The sequence below is a fragment of the Gymnogyps californianus genome, chromosome 29, assembly GCF_018139145.2.
Source record: "Gymnogyps californianus isolate 813 chromosome 29, ASM1813914v2, whole genome shotgun sequence".
In the NCBI taxonomy this organism is placed as follows: domain Eukaryota; kingdom Metazoa; phylum Chordata; class Aves; order Accipitriformes; family Cathartidae; genus Gymnogyps; species Gymnogyps californianus.
Genome location: NC_059499.1, coordinates 2,561,936 through 2,585,290, shown reverse-complemented (window position 1 = coordinate 2,585,290; position 23,355 = coordinate 2,561,936). Strand labels below are relative to the sequence as shown.

At 55.4% G+C, this 23,355-nt stretch overlaps 1 protein-coding gene across 1 annotated transcript; it reads right to left on the bottom strand.

Moving 5' to 3' along the window:
* Positions 1-1,022: 1,022 nt before the first annotated feature.
* SETDB1 (SET domain bifurcated histone lysine methyltransferase 1) lies at positions 1,023-19,810 on the bottom strand. Its single transcript, XM_050912430.1, has 22 exons — positions 19,777-19,810; positions 17,925-18,147; positions 17,414-17,586; positions 16,877-16,914; positions 16,647-16,746; positions 16,052-16,219; positions 15,557-15,758; positions 14,204-14,277; positions 13,629-13,819; positions 12,596-12,725; positions 12,077-12,215; positions 9,372-9,530; positions 8,034-8,636; positions 7,656-7,772; positions 7,162-7,331; positions 5,634-6,250; positions 4,949-4,977; positions 4,537-4,669; positions 3,666-3,831; positions 2,971-3,182; positions 2,422-2,510; positions 1,023-1,829 (listed from the first exon to the last, which is right to left on the bottom strand). The coding sequence occupies exons 2-22, from the start codon at positions 18,134-18,136 to the stop codon at positions 1,712-1,714; spliced, it is 3,840 nt and encodes a 1,279-aa protein (XP_050768387.1). The 5' UTR covers positions 18,137-18,147; positions 19,777-19,810; the 3' UTR covers positions 1,023-1,711.
* Positions 19,811-23,355: the final 3,545 nt, after the last annotated feature.

Sequence of the window (23,355 nt, the reverse complement as noted above, 5' to 3'; positions counted from 1 at the left end):
TTCAGCCGCCTGAGGAGCCCTGGCCCTGCTGCCAGAGGAGCGGCCGCCCTGCGAGGGTGACAAAGCTGCTATTCAGGTGGCCGCTGAGGGTGGAACGGGGCTCGCAGGGGCCCAGAAAGGTTTTTAAGAGAAAGAAAAAAAAACGAAAGTGGAGGAAAAAAAAAAGCCTCCCTGGCGTGAGTGCAGAGGTGCGGGGGCTGCGCGCGGTTTGGGTGCCCGAGGGATGGGGGTGCGGCTGGAACCCGCTTTTTGCTGCTCCAGCTCTCCCCCAGACCGGGGTTTTGTGCTTCAGCCGGTGGGCGATGCGAGATTTGATTCCAGTTTGTCAAAATCTGCCTCTTTTAGCCGTGTTCACCGTGGTTTGGTGAACCCTTTGGATGTGCAGGTACGAGCCCTGTCCCCCCCCCAAAAAAAGCCAAACCCCAACACTTGAAATTGTGCTGTGCTGCGGGGGGGGGAGGAAAAAAAAAAAGAGCGAGTTTAACTTGTGGAGCCGCTGTTCGGTTCGTGCCGTGTCCGGCAGCCAGCGTGGGCTGGCAGGCGGCTGCTCCACCCTCCCTGGCTGCCTGCACCAGCTCTGCCCTTCCCTGCCCTCAGCCGCAGGTGCCCAAATCGAGTTTGGTTTGACCGAGGCAAGTTCCAGGCTGCCTCAACTGCAACTTCAGTGCAGGATTTTAAGCCCAACTCCGTATTTGTGCCTACAGTTACCTCCTAGGAGGGTGGGAGAAGGCAGCCGGCCTCAAATCCGCTCCCTCACGAGGGAAGTTCAACCGGCTTCTCTTTACTTTTAACGAGTGGAGGACTTCACGAGTATTTGTTTTGCTAGAAGGAAGGAAAGGTGAAAATGCCTGTGGGAGCTTGTCGCCCTCCCTGTGCCCGTGCACATCTTAACCTGTCCGGGCCCATCTGCCTCTGGCAGTTTTCCTGCGAGTCCCATGGAAACAAGGATGCAGGAAGCGGTTAAATCCTGCTCTCCCAGGTTTTTTTTCTGTGTCTAAAGGTCAGGGCAACTTTTTTTTTTTTTAATAGAAAAACATACTTTATTGCTTTTTAACAATGAAAAGATTCTTTACAACATAATCACAGTTGAAGACTGCTTTTTTTCACTTAAATTCACATCGCCACTATAAGCCCAGTAAGAGTGGACCAATCTGGATTTATCTCCACCATCCTCGCTCCCTCCCAGCCCGGTCCCAAGGCCGCAGGGACATCAACAGCTCAGTCCCAAGCGTGAAGCCCTTCCCCGGAGCCTTGGTGAAGCGTTTCCTGCCGGAAAACCGGCATCAGCACCCAGGGCTTTGTGTCTTAAATTTGGTGGCGAGCTGGAAGAGAGCAGGAACGGCTGCTTGTCAGCACCTCAGGCAGGTAAGGGCTTGGCTAACGGCCTTCCCTGCGGCGCCGAGGCAGAGAGCGTGCTGGCGCGGGGCGCCTGTCGCCCCTGGGACGTGGTAGAAGCAAAGCTCACAGCATCAGGTTTGGGCATCACCCCCCCACCGCAGCCGTCGCCCGCGTGCCGGGTTACGCTTCTGTTCCGTGTCCGTCTGCCGCTGTCGTTTTCAAGTGAACGGGAGAACTCGAAGCCGCTTTTGTACTCGGCTTCGTAACGGTTACTATTAAACAACCACTTCTTGAGAAGAAACTTCACCCTCACAAAAGGAAAGTCAGCACCAAGGCTGCGGTCAGGAGGGATCCGGTGGGAGCACGGCTGGGCTCACAGCAGCCGCCCTCGGCACTCGATAGCCCCGCAGCAGCACAGCAGCTCTTTGCCTTCCACGCTGCCCACTTCGTAGTTGTAATCCCACGTCAGCTCTGTGCCGGCTCGTATCCTCCTGGGAAGTAAAAAAGAAAGCACAGGCTGGGAGAAGAGACCATTCCAAAAAGGAGGATAAGCCGGACCTGCTGCTAGCAGAGAGCTACGCTTACATACGACCTCCCAGGACAGGGCGGCGCAGTCCAGCTTCCCCTGGGGCAAGGGTGGAGCAGCCAGCGCAGCTGCCTTTGGCTCCACAGCGAGCAAAGGGACAAAGTTCCCCGATGAATCACTCCCGCGGGGCTTCACAGAGGAGACGCCGCGCGCTCGCGGTGCCCAAGAGGCACGTGGCAGGGAGTCACCACCGCCCGGCACTGCCTGCAAGGTTTGTGACTCGAACGAGCTGGACAGCCGGCTGCTCCGTGCTTAACCCTCCCCTTTGGAAAGGTCTAGAACTGATGCAAATCGCACCAGAATCTCCAGCACAGAAGAGAGGTCCTCGCCCAGCTCATCTCCAAGCTCCTCCTCGCTCAGGCTGGTGTGAAACCGGGGAACGAGGTTACCAGGAGTAGGAAACACCCAGCCCGCAGCGGTTGCGCAGCCCCGGCCAGGAGCGGGGTCCACCGAGCCCCGTGAACTGGCAGCCCTTCCCCAAGCGCGCCGCCACTCACTTGCTGGCGAAGAAGGCGACCCAGGGGAAGCGGAGGTCGTGCGTGTCCACGAAAACGTTCTGCACGAAGAGGTTAGGACTGCAGCTATGCTGGAAAGGGAGCGGAGACAAACACAGTGAGCCAGTTCCTGCGTCGGGAGGGATGCAAACCGGCCAGCAGTAAACACAAGCCTTTATAAACAAGCAGCATTCCTGATTTGTCCGCTGCATCCAGCGTAAGCCTGCTCAAACAGGACACACTCCCTCCCCTGCCTGCACAACCAGGGATGAGTCATAAGATCCACGCTTGCAAAGGTAACGGTCGCTGGAAGGACTGACTTCGCCATCCTGCTTACCACGCGTCACGGGGCCGGAGCAACTGCCCTGTTTCACTCGGGGGGGTGGATTATCCTCCTGGTCCTGCTCTTTTCCCGCTTTTTTTACTGTATTTATCTAGTCTTGGGGAGGAACAGGCCCGCTGAAAGGACAGGTCGCCCCAAATACGTCCCTTTCCCTTCTCAGCTGCCACGGGACATTCCCCTTTCGTCCCCTGCCAAGGGCAGTGACTCACATTGAGGTACCGGCCCAGGTTCCCTTCCAGCTTGGCATCGATGATATAACAGGACTCCTCTCCGTCGTAGAACTGGCGGGTGGTTCTGCGGACGGGCGCGCTCTCGCCCTTGTCGGCCGCTGCCATGTTCGTCGACTTGATGGCGATCCCGTGAGTTGATTTCAGGGCGAAGCCTCGGGTGGATTTCACCGCCACCTGCCTCTTAACCGGACCTGCCGCAGGAGAAGAACAAACACTGCCGTGCTCGCTCTCCGTCTTCCAGAAGAGGAACCCCACGGTAGCGCTGCCGCCCCAAGACGCTCTCTCCTTTCACACAGGAGTAATAAACCCCTTAGGGATGCAGCTCGGATCTAAAATAGCACCCTGGGATGGCTCCTGGGAATCTCCCGGCTCTCCACTCAACCCAGCGGAGCCTGGAGACCCACCATAATAAGCCTCACCGTTGCTTTTTCTTAGATATCCCCAAATATTTAGTACTTGAGGACTGGGTTTTGCAGTTATGTCTCAGACAGCACTTGGGGAAGCTTCAGAGCTTGGCTGTTAGACAAAGCTCGAGGTGCTTGGAGCAGGACGCTCCATGCTCGCAGCTGCTATGTCCTCATCAGCCCTTCCTGGTGGTTTCTGGCCAAAATCTCTCGCTCTACCTCTGTACTTTCCGCGCTCAGCCCTTGGTCCTCCCCAGCAGCTCTCCTCACCTGACCCAGACGAGGGGTTTTTCTTGTCGTCCCCTTCCTCCTCCTCGGAGCCCGAGGAAATGGTCTGGATGTCATCGCTGTCATTGGTGGTGCCCTGGGCCTGCCCCGCCACCGCCTGCCCGTTCTCCCCCTCGCTGTCCGTGCTGCTCGACAGCGTCAGCACGTCCTGCAGAAAGGCATTAACAGCTCCTGAGTGCAGCCTGGCTCAGGGGACAGCATCACTTCTTCGCTTTCCAAGCGACCTTCAGGGCTCCCTTTTTCCCCAGCAGTATTTTGCTCTCTTCTAGCAGAGGACCTCTGTGCTCTAGGAAGCCCTTTAGAAGCGGGTCACGCATGCGGACCCTGCGATCAGAGCTGAACGGGACAGAAACCCCTTCTCACAGGCCAATGTTTGAAACAGCAGTGGGGTTTCGGTGGGCTGGTTAGTCCTGCAGCACCCAGACTGCCAGAGACTCAGGAGCCTGCACCATTAGGTGCTCTGGGTTTTGCATGGAAGGGAGAAAGCCCCAAAAACCAAAGACCGTCCCCCAGGATGGCTTCCCAGATCCGGCTCTGCCGAGCGATGGGTCCCTGGCGTGCTGGGTATGCGAGCCAAGGTGCTGCGTCCCATTGTAACGCATGCCCAAACACCATGCTGTCCTCTTTTTGTTGGGCTTTCAGAACCACGAAAGACCCCCGCTGCCTGAAGGAAATCAACAGAAATCACAACTACGAACCACAAGCCCTGCACTGGTGCTCGACTGGGAATGAAAGTGGCATAGAAACAACCCAACGTAAGGTTCAAAGCCTTCATCGAACCAGTCTGGAGTCGAGGCAGAGCCAGGCCCACCCCTTCCAGCCCACGTCTGAAGCCCGAAGGATCACCGCTTACATCTGTGGTGGGCTGCGGGGCGAGAGAATGCCGTCTGCTCTGCAGCAGGGCGGTCTTGCTCGTCGGCCTCCGGATCCCTTCCAGTTTGGGAGGGCTCGGGTTGTAGCCATACATCCTTCCCAAGTCGCTTAGCCTGTGGGGTGAGGACAAGAGCGGCTCACGCTTGCATCTCCAGGGAGGTTGTCCGTGGGCCAGGCAGAGACAGAGGAAAGCTGAGAGCTGGACAAGACTGCCATCTCCAAGCGTTTAATTTGCCAGCGCACATGGGGCACAGCCCAAACCCTCCCAACCTCTCCAGTTTACGCTGGCAGTGGCATTAACAGAGTTAAGGGGCAGCCCTAGAGTTGCAGCAATTCATTCAGAGCGATATTTGGAAATAAAAAGCAGGAAAATATAATTTCAGGAGCCTTACCCGGGAATTTTGGTTGGATCTTCAGGTTCCTGCAGAGGGGAGAAGTACAGAAGATTAAAATCTCTCCCTTTTGGAGCACTCTTTAGCCCTTCTGTGGAAACGCTCCCCAAACACCAGGCCGGGTGTGAGAAGCCGGCTGTCCCCACCGCTCAGTGTGCCATCCAGTCCAGGGGGTGCTCCGGAAGGGCCAAGTGACAACCACAGGTCTCCCACCCTCCAGATCCCACACAGCGGGTCTCCGAGTCCCCTCTCCAGAGCAGGGGGTGGACAGAGACCACCTCCATCTCCCTGCTGTCCCCAGCCCTGTCGGAACACTCTCCGCACCACCTCAGGTACCCGGGCAGGCGGTGGCTCCCTCTCTCAGGGCCCGGCAGGCACGTAGCGCCCAGGGCAGGAGGGAGGTTCAGCTCGGCTCATGCTGAGCGACTTCTTTGTAGCCGCTTGTGCCCCAACTTCCCCAGGAAGGAGAAAGGCACCTCCCTACCCCACCGCAGCGGGCAAAGGCCAAGTAAGCAGGGCAAGGGGACACCAAACAGCACCGCAGACCACCTAGTCGTGTTGTATGGGCAGGGAAGCCATTCGAGCAGGAGCACAGCTGAGGCACATCTCTGTGTCTCCGTTTCCTCATCCAGGCCCCCAAGGCAGGGGGCAACACTCGTCTCCCAGTCCCACAGCCCTCCCTTACGTCTTTCTTCGATGCCTTTGACTCTCCGTCCAGGTCGCCCAGGGCAGAAGCACAGGCTTTCTCTCTCTCACCAGGGAGCTCCGTTTTGCCGGCCTTGGCTTCGCCGCTTTCGCTCATCTTGAAGGAGGAGGCGCTGTCGTTGTCCTGGAAGCCGTCAGACATGCTGTTGGAGCTCAGCCACGAGGCCACTTTGTTCTTGGAGGTCTCCTCCGACACCGGCAGCTTACAGGAGCCAGCCACCGCCGTCTCATCATGGCTGATCTGCCGGGTGAGCCCCGAGTCCTTGGAGGCCGTCTCCGACAGCCCGTTCTCCTTCTGGCCCCGGGTCTGCCGTCGCGTGGCATAGCTGCGCCATACCGAGCTGGTGCTGAAGTCCTCGTCCTTGCAGAAGTTGTCGTCAGAGCTGTCCTCGTTGGACTCCTCCTGCTCCTCAGTGCCTGTGTTTTCCTCCTCTTCGTCCTTGAGGTCCACTCCGCTGCTGTCAGAAGAGCATTTTGCGTCGCTCTCGTAGCCCTCCTTGAAGTTCTCCACGCTCTCAATGTGATCCAGGTTTGCAAAATATTCGTCACCCATCTCTAACCCCTCTTTGTCGGCAAAGTCATCCGTGAGGATCTTCCCTGGGGGTGGGGAATAGAAAACTAAGCGTGAGTTTTCCAGGGATGACATTCCTACCCCATAAATTTTATCCTCCCCAAAGGCTCGTTGAGGAGCAAACACCACCTTCTTCCAAAGCTGGGCTGGGAAAGGACAACATATTACCCTGATACTCGAAGGAAGGAAAATCTGAAGCATGTGGCTGATCTAAAGCGGGCTCTTGCTAACATTCAGGCTTCCACCAAGGAAATCTCTAAACAGCAATTCAAAGAGGGTGACTGCTTTTCCTCTGAAGGGCTGGAGGCGAGGGCGTAGCGCAAAGGCAATATTAAGGGCAAGAAATCAGAGCACCAGAACTCAGGCAATGCCCGTGGTTAGTTTCATTTCAGAGTTAACGCAACCATGCTGCGCAACTTCTGTATTTTATTGGTTTGTGCCCATGTCCCAGCGACCGGTTCGATGTAAACAGGAAGCAGGTACGTGTTGATTCACCCTCAGTGTGCAGAAACAGCTCTGGGGATCCGAGCACTTCTCTTCACACTGGCACTGCAGCCACACGGGTTTCTGCCGCATCTTGTTTCGGAGTTGGGCAAGGGAGGGGCGTCAGTCAGGAAATCAAAGTGCTGCAAGTTTATCATTTAAGTTTTCACTTTCCGGTCCCCTTAACAAGCACAGGAAGAGCTTCACACCCGTTCTGCTGGGTTTTGCATTTTGCAATAAACAAAGCCTAGATCTCAGGCCTGCCACAAGCTTGACACAACCAGATCTTCTCAAATACTTATTCCCCCCCTCCTTAACCAAAAGAAAGCAGATTTATATCTGAACACATGCGACCACTGGGAAGAGCACTGGCTCAACAGAGGCTTTTCATTCACAGCACCTGTTTCAAAACTCAGAGGCTTCTACCTGCTTGTTCAGCAGGGCGAGATCCTACCTGCGTAGATGCAGACAAAAGAGCCTTTAGCAATATCATCAAGGCAGCGAATGCCCCAGCCTTTGTTCTGCGTCTTGAATAACTGCAGTCGGACTTGGAGCCCGTGCTGGACCAAGCGATTGGTGCACATGTTAATGTTGCACTTGCACCTCTTGTTACACTCGTAAACTCTGAAAGAAAGGAGAACAGTGACATCTTCCTTGATAAAGCCGTATCCCAAGACTTGGTGTTGTACCAGTAATGATGCAAAGGGACTTGCAGCAGGGACTTAAAGCTCGGCAGAGTAGGGAGAGTGTAGTTGCCAGGTACTACGGTAATGCACAGAGATCCCGGGCCACACATTAGGCCATCTGATTAGCAGATGAATCAAGAACAGAGGCAGGTTTTCAGTATCTGCACTTAGCTCCGGGAAACACTGCCTCTCTGATGGCATCGGAGGCCAAGTTTCCGGGGCTGGTATTTGTGAGGAAAGGAGAAGACGCAGCTCTGCTTACCCTGTCGGGAGGCATTCTTCCAGCCTTTTGTGCTGGTATCCTGAATTGGGGTTGATCTGCCCACCTGGGGTGCAGCCAGTCGCTTGGACTGTCAGCTGGTGACAGGCACATTTCGATCTAGAGAGACAGACAGACAAACCCACCCGTGCCCCAGAAGTTAGTTCTACACACCGGTTTTGCAGAAAGGAAAAGAAATCACATCTTTCTGCAGGCGTATATGCAGAGACGGGCACACGGGGCTTGACTTGGAGTCAAACCTGCGACCGATCAGAGCTGCGTGGGCTTAAAAGTCTGGAGCAGGTCCACCTTGGGCTGTTATCAGGGCAGGCAGCACAGTCCCCACCCTCCAGGCCCAGCGACACACGAGGAGTTACCTACTTGTCTCTGCAGCCGTCTTTGCAGTCGCAGCCCACGAGGAACTCCCAGCTGGTGTTGATGTAAACCCCTTTGCCGGGGATGCGTTCTTTGCTGTAGGCCACCTGCGGAGGCGGGGTGTTATCGATCTCGTTGACACAGGACAGCGGGACGTCCTCCCTGCCCTTGGTAATGTCTGCGATGTAGTAGTAGGGTTTGTAGGGCTGGAACTTGCGATCCACCAGCACGTACGGGTCCAGGCAGAACATCTCCAGGAAAAGGAAGTCGCAGTCTGTCTCAAAAAGGTAGCGTTCGATCTCCTGCATGGTTCGCAGGCACAGCCCACATGGCGTCTTGTAGAGGACGTGGAAGCCCATCTTGCGGTTGACCCGTCGGCGGGCTGTCATCCGTCGGAAGTCGTAGAGCAGCGGGATGAGGAGGGGGTTCTTGCTGCGGTACTGATCGCTGCGGATGGGACGGACGCGGGACAGGCAGGCGTAGGTGCAGACGTGCGGCAGGTAGAAGAGTTTCTCCAGCGGGGCTCGGTAAGAGGGCTCGTTGGGCACGCGGTCCATCATGCCGTGGAAGGCCTGCGCCATGCCACTGCCTGCCTGGCCGCTGGAGAGCCTGGTACAGGAAAAGGGATACTCTGAGCAACCGCGGCTTAAGGAAGAGTGCTGCTTTCTCCTCAAACTGCAAAGGGATTTTAGGCACTTAATTCCTATCAAAGCAGCTGCTAGTTACACACAGCGACACCCCGTTGGCCTTGCTGCTTAGTCCAATCAGACACAAACCCCAGCATCCCCGGGGAGCAAGGCTGGGCAGGCCCCAAAGGGAGCGTTACCAGCAGCAGAGAACACAAAAACCCCCCCAAATCAGAACTAGGGAAGCAAAAACAAGCACAAGCTGGTTGTGGTCTCAGGACTGGGATCAACGGCTTCTGTGCTGTGGACTGATCGCCACGAAGCCACCACTGTGGAAAAGCCACCTGCAGATTTACATTAATAGCAGCTTCCCCCTGACCCTAGAAAGCTTGTAGAAACAGGAGTCCTCTAAAAACAAGCAGGGTCAGAGGCTTTGGCCAGGGTCCCACTGGGGTAAGTTCTGGTCAGAATTGATAAGAGACCCTCCAAGCTCAAGCCAACAATAAAACGTAACAAACAGTTGTCTGGGCGGGAGAACAAGGTAAGAGGAAGACAAATGCTCAGGACCGGACAAGCTGGCAAATAAAGGTGTCAGTCCATCACAAAATAAACCTGCACTAAACCAAACAAGCCCCAAATCTGTACCAGCACCCCAAACTCTCACAAGGGCGCAGGGATATCGCTGCATTTGTCGTAAGCGCGAACAAGCTTTGCTTACCGATGCTGCTGGGACGCACCGGTCCTTCCCGCCGGAGGCGTATCACTTAGGACAGGCGAAGAAGGTGACGACTGCCCAGAGCCCACGGAGCCAGGACGGAAGGAAGTGCTTTTCTTGGCCACTTGCTTTCTCGACTGGGCCAGCTGACTGTCAGAGCATCTGCACGAGGGAAGAAGGGAGGCGATTTGCAAGATACACACGCTCACGCAACTGGTAGGATTTAGACAGACAGGGGCAGTCAAAATAACACTCCCCCACGGAAGTCAGCAACAGTGCCCCATCCAAGAGAAACCGAGCAGATTTATTGCTAACAAGTGTGAAAATCAGCTCATTTCTGACTACTTGTGCTACAGCAATCCCGCAACAACCCCAACCAAATGCCAGACCTCAGCTACATTTAAAAATTACTTCTGCCATACTGCTATTTATTTGGAAGTGAGGCATGGGGATGAGAGGGAGCGTAACGAGGATGTCCAAGGCCTTCATTTGAGGAAGCCGGACAAACCACTACATGAAGAAACCCCTGCAATAGCAGAAACAAGAGTTTACAGAAGCTCAATCAGTGCAACAGTACTGAGCAGTGGGAGGAACGAGAAGTACAGAGGACTCTTTTGTCCGTACCAAGTAACAAGATAAGATTGTACAAGGGAATGTAATAACATCACTGACGAAAGGGCTATGAGGGGCTCCCAAACGCCTCTGCAGCCCGATGCACAACGTCGGGAAGGTGGGAGGCACCTGGAAGACGCTACCCTCACATTCTGAGAAAACAACAGCGGAGGTTTTCAATCCATTTATAATGATTAAACAGAAAAACACCCCAAACCAGCCACTGGTTTTCCCACAAGTGGAAGAACATAGTTACGTTATCAGGGCAGAAAGGGAGTAGACAGTGAGAGCAAGAGGGGGCAACCGTTTCTGCAAACATCTGCCTTAAAAGCAAGGTGTTAACACACATTTCAAAATTCAAGAGCAAGAGGAAAAAAGCTTCAGTCAACAGGCTTTAAACAGTCAGAAATGGCTGACAGCAGCTCCCTGGCACCGTAGAAGAACTTGAAAGTGAGACTAGAGAGGGAAGAGAACCAGGCCTTCCTCAGAGTAAACAAAACACCAGAGTGAAGAAACCATTCTCCCAGTTTTAATAATCTAAAACAAATGTGTTTTTAACCCAACAGTATCCCTTGGGACAGCGGGGACATGGATGTAGTACGCTGCCTTCAGTCAATGTTAAAAAACAGTTGTCTTTAAGCAGTTCACTATTTAACGGCAGGGCAAGGAAACGGCTGTGGTGTCTGCTTGTATGACACCTGAAAACAAGATCCTGAAGTCAAAGCCTCTGTGGGGAGAGAAAAAAAAAAAGTGTTTCTTGTAACCACTGCAAGGACTGTTAAATGGAAAAGGAGAGATTCGGCAGCCAGCGAGACTGCAGGCTGGCTGATCGCCACAGTCCAACTTTATCGTCTTCATGCCGTGTCATTGCACATCCTTCCTACACCCTCGACAGCTCAGGGTGCTCTAGTGTCAGGGCAACAGCCCAGCTCTTCCTCTGTTCACTGGTGGGGCCCTAGACTGACGGTGGAGGAGCCAGCGTCGCATTTCTCACGCTGGAGCAGACCTCCTTCAGCATCGGCCTCTCTTCTTGGTTACGTCAGAGATGAGGAACAAGGCTATTATGGCTTCGATTCTCAAGTCTTGGTCAGAATGGCAGAGGAGGAGCATTTCCAAGTTAGCCCCCACATCCAGGGGCAGAATGGGTCATATTGCACTGGTACTTGGAGAGGAACCCCTCTGAGACCGGAGGCGGGTGGGCTTTCTTAGATGCTGCTACACCTAGAGAGCATCCGGTGAATAAAGATTCACTTGCTGCACAGGTTGCTTGCAGCTGGGACATCTCCTTTCTCCCCTTTGCCCATGCAGCAAGGCACAGTCACAGCAGAAGACGTGCTGGCAGGGGGCCAGGCGTCCGTAAATTCGGATGGGAAATCCACAGTGGTGACAAAAATGAACCGGGACAGCCTCTCTCTCCCCTAGAAAGTTATTAAAGTCCCAGAGCACGTGCCCAGGTACCCTGGTGTTCTCCAACACGCTCCCTTCATCACAAGGCCGAGTACCTCCTTCATCCAGGCCTCCTTCGGCACTAGCCTGCACCTCCGAGAACGTCCCGCTTGGGCCCCTGGCGGCAGGAGGCACGTGTGCGACTTGGCCGTGGCTTAGCTTTATCAGGTTTGGTGCGTGACCACCGAGACCAACCACTGATCCCGAGTTCTCAGTGCCTCGTAAGTCATTGAGGTCTGCGAGCAGGTCAGTCCAAGTGGAGGAATACAAGGCAGCCGGGGGCCAGTGCCTGGATCGTGACACGAGGGAGCAATTCAGATTTGCAGAAGAGAAGGAGCAAACGTTCTAACTTGGAAATACATCAAGTGCGAAGCTTTAGCCCTGAGTAAGAACATGGCATCTGGCTCAGGGGGTGCTGGGCTCTCAGCTCTCCCGCCCCCAATTACTCATCCAGCCGCCTTTATCTATAGTTTCCCCCAGAAGCATGACTAAAACGAATTTGTGCAACCAGGAAACAAGCCTAGTCATGGAGGAAACCTGCACCTGAGGATTCCTCTACACAGAAAGGGTGGTGCCTGAAAGAGCTGAGCACTGGAGACGAAACGCAAAGGAGGTAATGGTGGAAGCAGAGAACTGACTCAAGTACTTACTCCATCTCAGCAGGCTGCGGGGAGACGGACCGTGCAGCCAGCGAGGCTGCCTGCATTTGCTCTAATGGTTTGTACTGGGTACCAGCTCCCGCTAAGTCTTGCGTATATTGTACTACAGGCCCTTTGCTCCTGACAGCACCTAGTGGGGAAGGGGAAAAAGCAAAGTATCAGCAGGAAAAGCCTCTACCGTCAACCCAAGTTTGTGGCACTAGCCACAAAATATTGATTTAGTCCCCAAAACAGAGGCATTTGCAATTAACACCGGGTCATTGGCTGAGCTCCGAGTCACAGCCAGTCACCCCCAACAGATTCTGGCCACTTCACACAACTGCAGTCTGGTTTTGCGGCATCTTTACGCCAGGAGAAAAAGCCCACTGTAAATCTTAAATCTCCAGGAGTTCTGCTAAAAAAACGCCACCAAAACCAAACAAAAAACAAAACAACCCACCCGCCCCCGCCAACCCACAATGCGTTCATTCAAATTCCAGGATACAAATTAAAGAAAAAGATGCCACATACCGACATTGGGACGAGTCCTTGCTTGCCCACTTTGCTTCTTTTCTTGGGTGGAGGCTGTGGAAGTTTTCATGCTGAACATGGGCTCGAGGCGCGTGGAACCCCGGTAAATCCACTCACAACGTTTGTCATCCTGCAGCAAGGAGAAGGCAACACTCACAGCACCTACGGCAAGAGCTTCCAGAGGTACAATACAGGCCGGGGAGACAGCGCGGTCTGCTTTTACAGTGAGCAGAATCGAATGGAAAGGAGGCAAAGCATTGACCTGAAGGCTCTTGAAAGACCGTGCAGCCAAGAGAGGACAAAGGCAGAAATTCGTCATATCTGGGGGAACACTGAATACAAACCAAATCGAGAAAGAGGCCCAATACCAAGACCCCAAACCTCAAACGCAGTTCTATTCTTAGCCCAACAACAGACTAACGAGGCACTGTTGGAGAAACCAGACTCCCTCAGGGGACAAGCTAACTCCTCAGCACAAACCGAACCTGCTCTAGCGCAGGGAGGTGACATTTGCAAGTGCACAACGTCTTCCCCAGCCCCAGTGGCTATGCGGTTATCTAGACAGGAAGGCAGCCGAGCGGGCACAGACGGCGTGTCTGCTCCCTTTCTGCAATTTGTAGAACTTGAGCAAGCAGAATATCGCAGCTTCTGCTCGGTTTCTCTCCTGCTTCTCAAACCAGCACTTGTATTTGGACAGAAGACATGGCTAGGTGTTTACATCAAGAAAGGGACCAGGACAGAATACCTGCAGATGATGGATTTTGTTTCTTATTCACCTACCACTTTAAAGTTTCACGCGCAAAATGCTTTGAAAGGCTTTTGAAGCTTTTGTCATGCAAATGAAAGTCTCACCTTCACATCAATGCACAGCAGAAATTGGCGCTCTACCTACCAAGCAAAATACCTGCTTGCTCCAGGACCCTGTCTGACACGAGCAAGGAAACTGGACTCGATCAGCCCAACAGTCAGCCTCCCCCCGACTCAAATATAAGCCCATCTTCCGCCTCTAATGGGAGAAGGGAAATTGCCCTACCAGGAAAAGGATTTTGACCAGACTGCCATCCACTTCTTCCACTCTGGATTTCCACCAGGTCCCGTCCCACTCCGTTTTGATCAGCTGGCCATTCTTCAGCAGCACCATGGGACGGTTGGGGTAGGCCGTGATGTACTCCTCAATGAAATCGCGACAGGAAACATCCTCTATGTCTTCCCAGGTCTTTTGCACTGTTCAGAAAGGAATGGATGGGAGAAAGGGAAGAGGAGGAAAGACTCTTACAAAGAGAATCTTTAATTCTTTTTTAAAGAGATCTCAGATGGATTTTTTACGTAAGAACAATCAAGCAGCAATCCCGAGTGGCCGGATTTTTGGTGGTAGGGCATCCAGCCATGTTAACGCACCCAGAGTGCAAGGAGTCACAGCACGCTCACTCTGCCGGTAATAAACTACTACTTCCTCCAGCTTCATGTGCAAAGCAAACGTCTACAGGCACAGCACCGGAGGGGACAGGCAGGCTGTCCCCTGTCTTTTGAGCCCAAACTCTTTCATATACCCAAAGGCTCTCCATACAATTTCAGTGTTAGGACACAGGAGGGGCAGAGATCACTCACGTGGCCTGCAGATTGGGTACAGCTCCCACTCCTTGACATACGAAGCGTAGCCATCATCAAAGAAGATCAGGAACCTGGAGAACAGCAGCGTTGGAAGTTAGAATTAGAAATGCACCCGAATAAAATGCAGCTCCACATCATACGATGGAAGTGGCGCACCTCTCCTGTTTCTCCTGCCAGTCCCAAAGGCCCTCAGATCAAATATGGTGGATGAGGACAGAATGAAGTGATCACTTCTGCCAGGAGATCATGAGCTTTGCAGTACTGCCACTTCCCTCGGTTCTTTCAGAACAGCTCTCCCCCAGCCCTGAGCTCTCCCTGTGCTCCCAGGGACAAGAGAGAGGCTGCCCAAAGGCTTCCCAGCACAGCCAGGCCCTCTTCCCTCAGCTCCAGATTCCCTCTGTGCCTCGGCCACAGGAGGTAAAGGAAGAGAAAAGCCAGTTTAATCGCTCCTAATCTCTGCAAGAAAAGATATCGTTGGAGCCTTTGGGACAAAGCAGCAGCAGAGGCTGCACCCCAGGGAGGGAGCTGGGGGACACTGCCGGGGCTCCACCTGCAGAAGGAGATGAGCATGAGAGAGTCCCCAGCGCCTCGGGGGGGGCCGGGAGCTCGGCGGGGGACACCCACAAGGCTTGATACGGCACCCACTTAGCACCACCTGCCTCTGAATAACAACTTCAGGATACGGAGCTGTAGAAAGGTTGCATTATGAGAGATCAGCATTACAGCCAGCCTAGCCAGGAGGAGTACATTTGCAAGATGAATAATAAATGCAGTTTGTTTTCAGTTATTAAACACGTATCAGACAGAACTTGACACAATTAGGCATTTACGGCAGATCCACATTTGAAACAAACAGGGTGATTATTTCCTTTGTGAATCTTCTCAGAAAGACCACAAGCCTAAACCACAACATCGAAGAAGCCCGGCCCCTTATTTATACGTGACTGAAAAGGCTGCTTTAGACCTGCTGTTTCTTCTCCTTAAGTGCTTTGGCAACACTGCTGGCACTAAACGCTTCTAGGGCTCGTATTTCCTAACGCTATGTTTTATGCCTTGAGCAGTGCAGACTTATGTTTGTGTGATAATTTGAATGAATTACCAGATATAATTTCTGACTCACGGACATGAGAAATAGAATGGAAGCTCCACCCAGAGCTTTTAGAGATAAGACAGACTGAATAAACAACATTCAGAGCTACGTCCCCAGAAAGGGCAGAAAAGAATTTAGCTCCCACAATAGCAAATATACAAATATACCTTCTTTTCTTTTTTTTCCCTAAAAACAAACCAAACAAACAAACCCAAAAACCAGAGAGACAGGGGTACATGACTGTGGAGGAGAATTAATACCTGTCTTTGTTCTTTACGTTTGGGGTTTCAGCCACAATGCCAGCGTACAGCCAAACCTGATTCCCATCTTTGTATTTTGCCACAACCCTGCTGCCAACATAGTGTCTCTCGGGTGAGGGGTGATAGTCATAAGCGATGTGATTGCCAGAAAGCAAACTCTTCCCTTTATTATCAAATTTCACTTTGTACTTCTTTCCAGCACCTGAAAGACATTTCAACACGGCAAGATAAATACAAGCCAAGTGATTTCATACAAGAAGTCCAATACCCTCTACTATTCTGATCCAAGTTCAGAACTTATTTGAAAGCCTTTCAGAAATTAATTTGGAAGGTAAAAATATTATAGTGGAGATGTGCGGCTTTCACAACTCTTTCCAGGTGGCACTAGGTGCTCTGACAGGCGAGGGGACCTCCTCCAAGCCTGATCAACGTTACCCACCCAAAGCTTAGCGAAAGCCACAAGCACCGAGTCACAGCATCAAGCATGGGACGTACCGACCGTCTGGATTGCAATTAGAGTTCCTTTGTGCCACGTTTTGGTTCTCTTTTTGCCCAGGATCCTCATGCCAACGTTCAGATCGCCGTCATTGCTGAGATCGCTCCCCGCCGCTGCAGGGCCAACGGGCTGGACGGTGCCAGGAGCTTCCTGAGGGGTTTGTGCATCTACCCAAGGAACAACAACAGGAGGTAAGTTAGAAATTGCCCAAAGACTCCCTCTCTTACGTATGCAATTGGAAGAACATCTGTTGGACCCCAGACAGGAGGCGTTCTCGCTTTCCTTTACCTCAGTCAGCCTAAGTGCCTCAGTTTTACTGGATGGAGTAATCAGCAAGTGAGGTTTAAACATCATTAAAAAGCTTTCACGTTACGGAAACTGCACCGCTTGTATTTGCTTTCGGAAAGGGCTTAAAGGAAAATAGGAATTTGGAATCACTCTATCCTCATGGGTCTTTCCAGCAGGCAAACAGAACAGTTATTTTCTTTTTCAGAAAGAAAACCAACAGGTGTACGATGCAGACAGGACCAGGGTCAGGGCACACACGGGTGCCAGCCCACCTCTGTCAGCCCCAGGAAGCTCTCACACGCTGACCTTTTTGTGCGTCCTGGGCACTTGTTTTCTTGTTCACGGCATCCATAAATTTCTGAACATCCTGGGCAGACTTTCTCATTGCAGCCATGGCTTCCCGCAGCTGAAGGGAAGGAAAGAGAAAGAAAATATGAAGAACTTTTTCTGTTTTGCACCAAATACAATGCTGTCCTAAGTGTTGCAGCAAAACCCCACTTCAGAAGTACACTATAGTCAGGTCTTTTCCAACTCACCAGAGTCTGATCCTTTGCGATTCTGGGACTGCTATCGCCTGTGTTTAAAGAGAAAAAAGTGGTTTAAAACATCTTGGGGAGGAAAAAATCCATCCTAGTTAAGTCACCGAAAGAAGAGGGAACAGAGAAAAGCATCCATTCAAAAGCCTTCTCTGTCCCTGTCAGGAAACCCACTCAAGCGAGGCGTTTACTAAGCCGCCCTTTCCAGAGGCACGACACGCTGCACAGGCAGCTTCCCCGCAGGGGCAGCATTTGATGGGGACAACAGTCAGGCAGGTGGGAAAAGGGAGAAGTCCCACTTTGGGACTCCAGGAACCACGGAATAGTTACGGGCCCTGGCAGACCGTTCAAGCGGTGATGTTCCTCACGAGCTAACGGCATTTCCTACCTGATCCTCTCCTGCTTACGGACCAGCGTGGCTTATGGCCAACTTTACGATATCCTTATTCTGATCCCTCTCATTCTCACGCTCCTCCAGGACACGCTCAGATCTCCATCCCTCCCCTCGGTACCGTGTGGCGCAATGAGATACTGAACTGTGCTTCCAGCCCGAATCGATACTCATGACATCATCGTCGTCCTCATCTGGGATCTCAATCACTTCCATGGGCTTGGCAGCCAAGTCCTCGTCCTCAGAACTGCTCTCGCGGTACCGGAGGCCCAGCTTGGAGTACAGATCCTTCACCAGTATCTCGCATTTATCAATGGCTCTGGGGAAAAAAAAGGGGTAGGGCAGAGACAGGAAAGGACAAGGTGAGCCCAGCTGTACATCCCACAATACTGCAGAAATAAATAGGAACCGACCGCTGGGGAGCTGCTGATTAAATACAACCGTGATGAGGTGAGGGAAGAGTATTCACATGAAGGATTTAAAGCCACAGGGGAATAATTTTCATTATCCCTTAACGACCACACACAAACGAACCGATGCAGAATCACAGCGTCAGTCTACGCCAAAGGGGAATGGGCAGCACTCATCAAATGATCTCCCCCTCCTCTGCTCTGAGGCCCAACTCTGACACGTGGCTGCGATTCCAAGCGCGCCCACCTTGAAGCGTCATCAAAAAGCCGGTCAACGCGAGCCACCTCTTCTTCCTTCTGTTTCACGCACTTCTCCAGCTCCTCCAGCTGCTGCTTCCTCTGCTTCACGCACTCAAACTTCTCCAGCTCTTTGTCGATGATATCCTGGAGCTCCTCCATGGAGATTCCCAGCTCCTCCATCACTTCTTGCTGCAGCTCTTTGATCTCCTGGGAATCCATTTCTGCTCCACCTGACAGCACAGAGAGGTGAGAAAAAGGCCGGTGAAACCCTACTGCTGTAGCACATCCTCTGAGGCACAGCGCTCACGAGAGCATAAGCTCCATTTTTTGAAAGCTAGTCAGGAAGCAAATGTTATATACGTTGTTAAGATAACATCACAAGGAGCCAAAAATAACCAAAGTGCAAGCAAACTGTGGAGCCAGAGGATTCCAGGACCACCAGGGATTCCTGACGTCTCCTCCGATCCCTGCACAGACTCTCCAAACCCGCCGAGCGCCGGAGCCTTACGCTTCACCACCTCAGCGCCCTCTCCTCCGCAAAACCTGCGGAGCAGTTCCCAACCCTCTGCCTCGCCTGGGAGGAGAGCCACGCAGATGCCTCTCCCAATCTGTCCCACAGCTTCCCCTTCAGGCAGCAGCCCAGAAGAGCTCCTGTCCTCCCCTGCCTGTGGTGTTTAAGGAACATTATAACCTCCAGCCCTGAGGATGGCCCCGGCAGTTTCCTCTGTCCAGCCCTGCAGCCCTCGCATCCCCCTTTGAGCTGGGCCTGGCGATAATCCAACCACTCTGCATTACTTTCAAGTCTGCCCCCGTCAGCAGCGCTCGCAGACACCTTCCTCCTTTCCGCAGCGCTCCCCGCTCTCACCTCGCCCTTCAGTCTTCCTGTCTGTATCTAAGCACACCCTCGTCTCCAGCCCCCCTCACCTCCTGCTCCTCCATCAACCCCAGCCCCGTGCCCCCTCCTCTCTCCCGTCACCCCATCCAGCTCCCACTGCCCCCAGGCCACCCCAGCCACAGCCCCCCACACCTTCCTCCGGCCCTCCAGATGCAAAGGCAGCCCAGAGCCCCCCGACACCTCCCAGCTGCACTCCCACCCCAGTGACCACACACCTCCCCAACGCAGCCCTGTCACCCAAACAGCCCCCGCCAGCCCCCGTCTCCCAACACGTCCCATCCGCGCCACCTTCACCCCACCTCCCCTCTCACACCTAGGCCTCTGTCCACTGCACCCCCAACCCCAAACCCCATTCCTCCCCCCACAGCAGCCCATCCCAGTGCCGCCACAGCCCCCCCTGCAACCCCAAGCCCCCATCAACCCCTCAGCCTCCAGTCCCCCGCTCCTAACGCCCCCACGCTCTCTCTTCCACCCCGGAGTTTGCTTGTATTTGCAAGTTTCCATCAACGCCTCAGCCTACAAAAGTCCCTGCCCCACAGCCCCCCCCGCCTGCACCTCAAAACAAACCCCACACCTCACGTGTGGGGAGCTCCTCACGCTCTCCTCTCACCCCAAGCATCCCCCCCCCCCCAAAGTCCTCACCCCAATTCCCCCTGCCCCCCAGCCCCCTCCTCGCCTCAGTGTGTGTCCCCCCCAGACCCCCACACCTCCCTGCCCGACTCCTCCTGCCCCACACCGCCCTCCCGACCCCAGTGCCGCCACACCGCCCCCCGACACCCCCCCACCCCACGATCCCCTGCCCACAGACCCCTCGCAGCCCCCCCGCGTCCCCTCGCAGCCCCCCCCCACTCCCCCCTGCCCCAAAGACCCCCTCATCCCCGCCGTCCCCCCACAACAACCCCCAATTCCCCCCCTACCCCAACTCCCCTGCCCCACAGCCCCACCTCGGGCAGGCCGCACTCACCGAGGCCCGGGGCCCGCCGCGACCCCGGTTGTTGGGGAGAAGGAGGAGAAACGGGGGGGGGGAGGCGGGCGCCCTCCGAACCGGAAGCTGCTAACGTCACTTCCGGTAACAGCAGCCCGAGGGGCCCAATTCGCCCCCCGCCGGCCGGCACGACGGCGAAGGCGCGGTACTGCGCATGCGCGAGAGGCGGGCCTCTACCGCCAATCTGCGCGCGGGGCGGGGGGGGGGGAGGGGGCTGGCCAAGGTGCATGCGCGGAGGGGAGGAGCCAGGGGCGCTTAAAGGGGCAGCTCCCCGGGAAAGGCGCAGTGCTGCCACCTATAGGAAGGCGGTTGGTAAAGGCCGGGGCGGCCCTGGGGGTGCTGGGGGCCCAGAGGTGATGGGGTGCCCGGGGAGGATGGGTGGGCCCTGGGGGTACTGGTGGCTCGGAGGTAATGGGGCCTGGGGGGGAGCCCTGGGGGGCGACAGGGAGCTCTGAGGGTCCTGGGGGGCCCTGGGGGGCAACGGGGAGCTCCAAGGGTGCTGGGGAGCGATGGGGAGCTCTGAGGGTCCTGGGGGGGCCCTGGGGTGCTGGGGGGTGATGGGGAGCTCTGGGGGTCCTGGGGGGCCCTGGGGTGCTGGGGGTGATGGGGAGCTCTGAGGGTCCTGGGAGGCCCTGGGGGGCAATGGGGAGCTCCAAGGGTGCTGGGGAGCAATGGGGAGCTCCGAGGGTCCTGGGGGGCCCTGGGGGTGATGGAGAGCTCTGAGGGTCCTGGGGGGCCCTGAGGCCCTGGGGGGCAATGGGAAGCTCTGAGGGTCCTCAGGGGAGGGAGGGCTGAGGTGCTGGGGGTGATGGAGGGGTCTGAGGGTGCTGGGGGGCCTTGGGGGGGTGCTGGGGAGCTCTGAGGGTGCTGGAGGGCCCTGGGGTGCTGGGTGGTCCTGAGGGGGGGCTGGGGGCCCTGCAGTGCTGGGGGTGCCAGGGGGCTGGGGGTTGTTGGAGGGCCCTGGGGTGCCCTGGAGCACCCTGTGGTGAGGGAGGGCTGGGGGGTGTGCTGGGGGGCTGTGGTCCCTGGGGGTGTCGGGGTCCTGGGGGGGGGGTCCCTGGGGCCGGCTCGCCCCGGCTCAGTTGATCCGCTCCTCTTCCCAGGTGGAGGTAGGGATGGCGCTGTAGGGATCCACGATGAGCTTGGCGCACCGCACCATCATGGCCAGGAGGAAGAGGCACATGAGCACCACGAAGGCCACGGCGAAGCCCTTGTCCACGTCGACTGCCGGCGGCGCCGTGGCGTTCTCCATGCGGGTGGCCCTCAGGTGCGCGTCCCCAAGCGCCCGGCTGCCGGTGGCATCCCTGCGGGGCAGAGACGGGTGGGATTCACAGGGGCTGAGCGGGTCGCAGTGCAGGGGAAGTCCCGCGGGGGTGTCAAAAGCAGCCAAAACGGGGAAATCGTGGCCTTGAGACCCCTCTGCTCCTTGTCGTGGCTGTCGGTTGCGGCTTGGGGGACGCCCAGTGTCTTCCCATCCTTGTCCCAGGCACCCTCGCCACAGGAATCTTCACTGTCTCACCCTCCCACCCCTTCCAGCCTCCCTTCCCTGCCCAGCCTCCTCATTTCCCAGGAAAAAGCAGGTTAAAATATCCCCATTAAGGTGTTTTGGTTTTTTCACAGGACCCCACACTCCCCGCTGTGTTAGGTGCAACGAGCGCACCGGGGCTTGGCTGACCCCCAGCCAAACGGACGCTGGCTGGGGTTAGAAGCAGGGCAGGAGGAAAAACCGCCGGTAAGTCAACAGGGGTGGAAAAGGAGGGTTTTCTCCGTGCTGAAGAGAGACATTTGTGGCAGTGGACGGATAATTAGATTTGTACAAGGTTGGAGGAGAGGTGGAGGCTTGTTGAGTGGCGCCAGGAGAGCCACGTGGACTGAGCTGTGTGTATTTAGGCGTATGCCTATATATATATTTTTTTTTTTCTTTTTTTTAATGTGTTTATAAAGCTAACATATGCTCCAAGGGCAGATGACCACAGCCCTAACTACGCCAAGGACGGCAGATAAATCGACAGGACCAAGTCCTGCAGCACCCAGAGATTGCGGGAAGCCCCCGGCTCTCAGCCCCGTCCCGTCTGTGCCGACTGGGGCAGCTCCTTACCTCCCTACGGACAGACGGACGGATGGACGGACGCTGTGCCCCTCTCCCTGCCCCGCCGTCCCCGGCTCCCGCGCCGTCCCCGGCTATGGGTGCCTGCCGTCACCGGGGCTTCATGAATACTGCAGGAATGCGGCGGCGTCGCCTTTCAGACGCTCCCAGTAACGGGGAGAAACAATCCGGCGGATTAAATTCTCACCCGCTATTTCCAGCACCCCCTTCGCCCGGCGGGCGAAGGCTCCAGGGTCCCTTCGTGGGTCTGGCAGGGCCCGGCGGGGGCACGGGGTGAATTGGGGAGCGTCGCGGAGGATTTAGCCCCAAAACGCAGCGGGAGCCAGGTCCTCCCCAGCCTGCGAGATAATTTAGAGCTGGTCCTTGGCTCATTTCGGGCTAAAGCGGGGAAAGCTCTTTGAAACTGCGACGCTTTGGGCTTTGAACTGAGCCGCCCATTTCGCTCTTGCGAAACGGCCTCGCGACAAACCCCGGAACAGTTTAAACACCGCAGAAATCCCCCTGCTCCCTCGGGTTTCTTTATTTTCCCCCCCCCAAGAGGAAAAAGGATCACTTTGAGAAAGAGGATTATTTTATGGCGAAGCTTTGCCACCCCAGGCTGGTGCGAGGTGGTTTTTCTGGTGATTTTTCAGCAAAGGCTGAGTTTTGGGGTCCTGCCGGTGCCCGGGCGGAGCAGAAGCGGGGATAAGGGGGACACTGCTTCGGGGGTTGCCGCGTCCCAGGGTGCCTGGCAGGACCCCGGGGTGCAGCGGTGGCCCCGCGCCCCATCTCAGCCCCCGCTGTGATCATGGGGTGGCCGGGGGCGAGGCCTGCGACCCGCAATCAGCCCTAATTAATGCTTTACTGGTGCCCCCCCACCCTGCCCCGTCCTAATCCTAACCCAAAGCCCTGTTCCAGTCCCAATCCCAGTTCCAACCCAAACCCCATGCCCAGTCTGAATCACCTCTCCCCATCCCCACCCCAAACTCAATCCCAGTCTCCACCCTAATCCCAGTCCCAGTCCCCACCCCAACCTAATGCCAGTCTCACCCACCAGTCCTAATCCCCGCCCCAACCTCATGTCAGTCTCAACACTAATCCCAGTCCTAATCCCTGCCCCAAACTCAATCCCAGTCTCCACCCTAATCCCAGTCCCAATCCCCACCCCAGCCTAACGCCAGTCTCCACCCTAATCCCAGTCCTAATCCCCACCCCAACCTCAATCCCAGTCTCAACCCTACTCCCAATCCCAGTCTCAACCCTAACTCCAGTCCCAATCCCAATCCCAGCAGGATTCCTGCCCTCCGACAAAAAAATGACCCCAACACGTGACGTCACCCAACCCGACCTTTAACTCGCCCCACGCGCGCATCCCTCCCCACACACCCCCGTCTAGCCACGCCCCCTCCAGAGACCCGCCCCCTCCCGTGGTAGGGGCGGGGCATGGCCGCGTTCACCCTACCCTGCTGGCT

Coding starts and splice junctions, on each gene's coding strand:
- SETDB1 (XM_050912430.1), bottom strand. CDS start 18,136: ATGGATTCCCAGGAGATCAAAGAGCTGCAGCAAGAAGTGATGGAGGAG. Junction 16,220..16,646: donor TGCCCAGGACGCACAAAAAG/GTCAGCGTGTGA, acceptor TTCCTTGGGTAG/ATGCACAAACCCCTCAGGAA. Junction 4,670..4,948: donor GATCCAACCAAAATTCCCGG/GTAAGGCTCCTG, acceptor CTCACCCCACAG/GCTAAGCGACTTGGGAAGGA.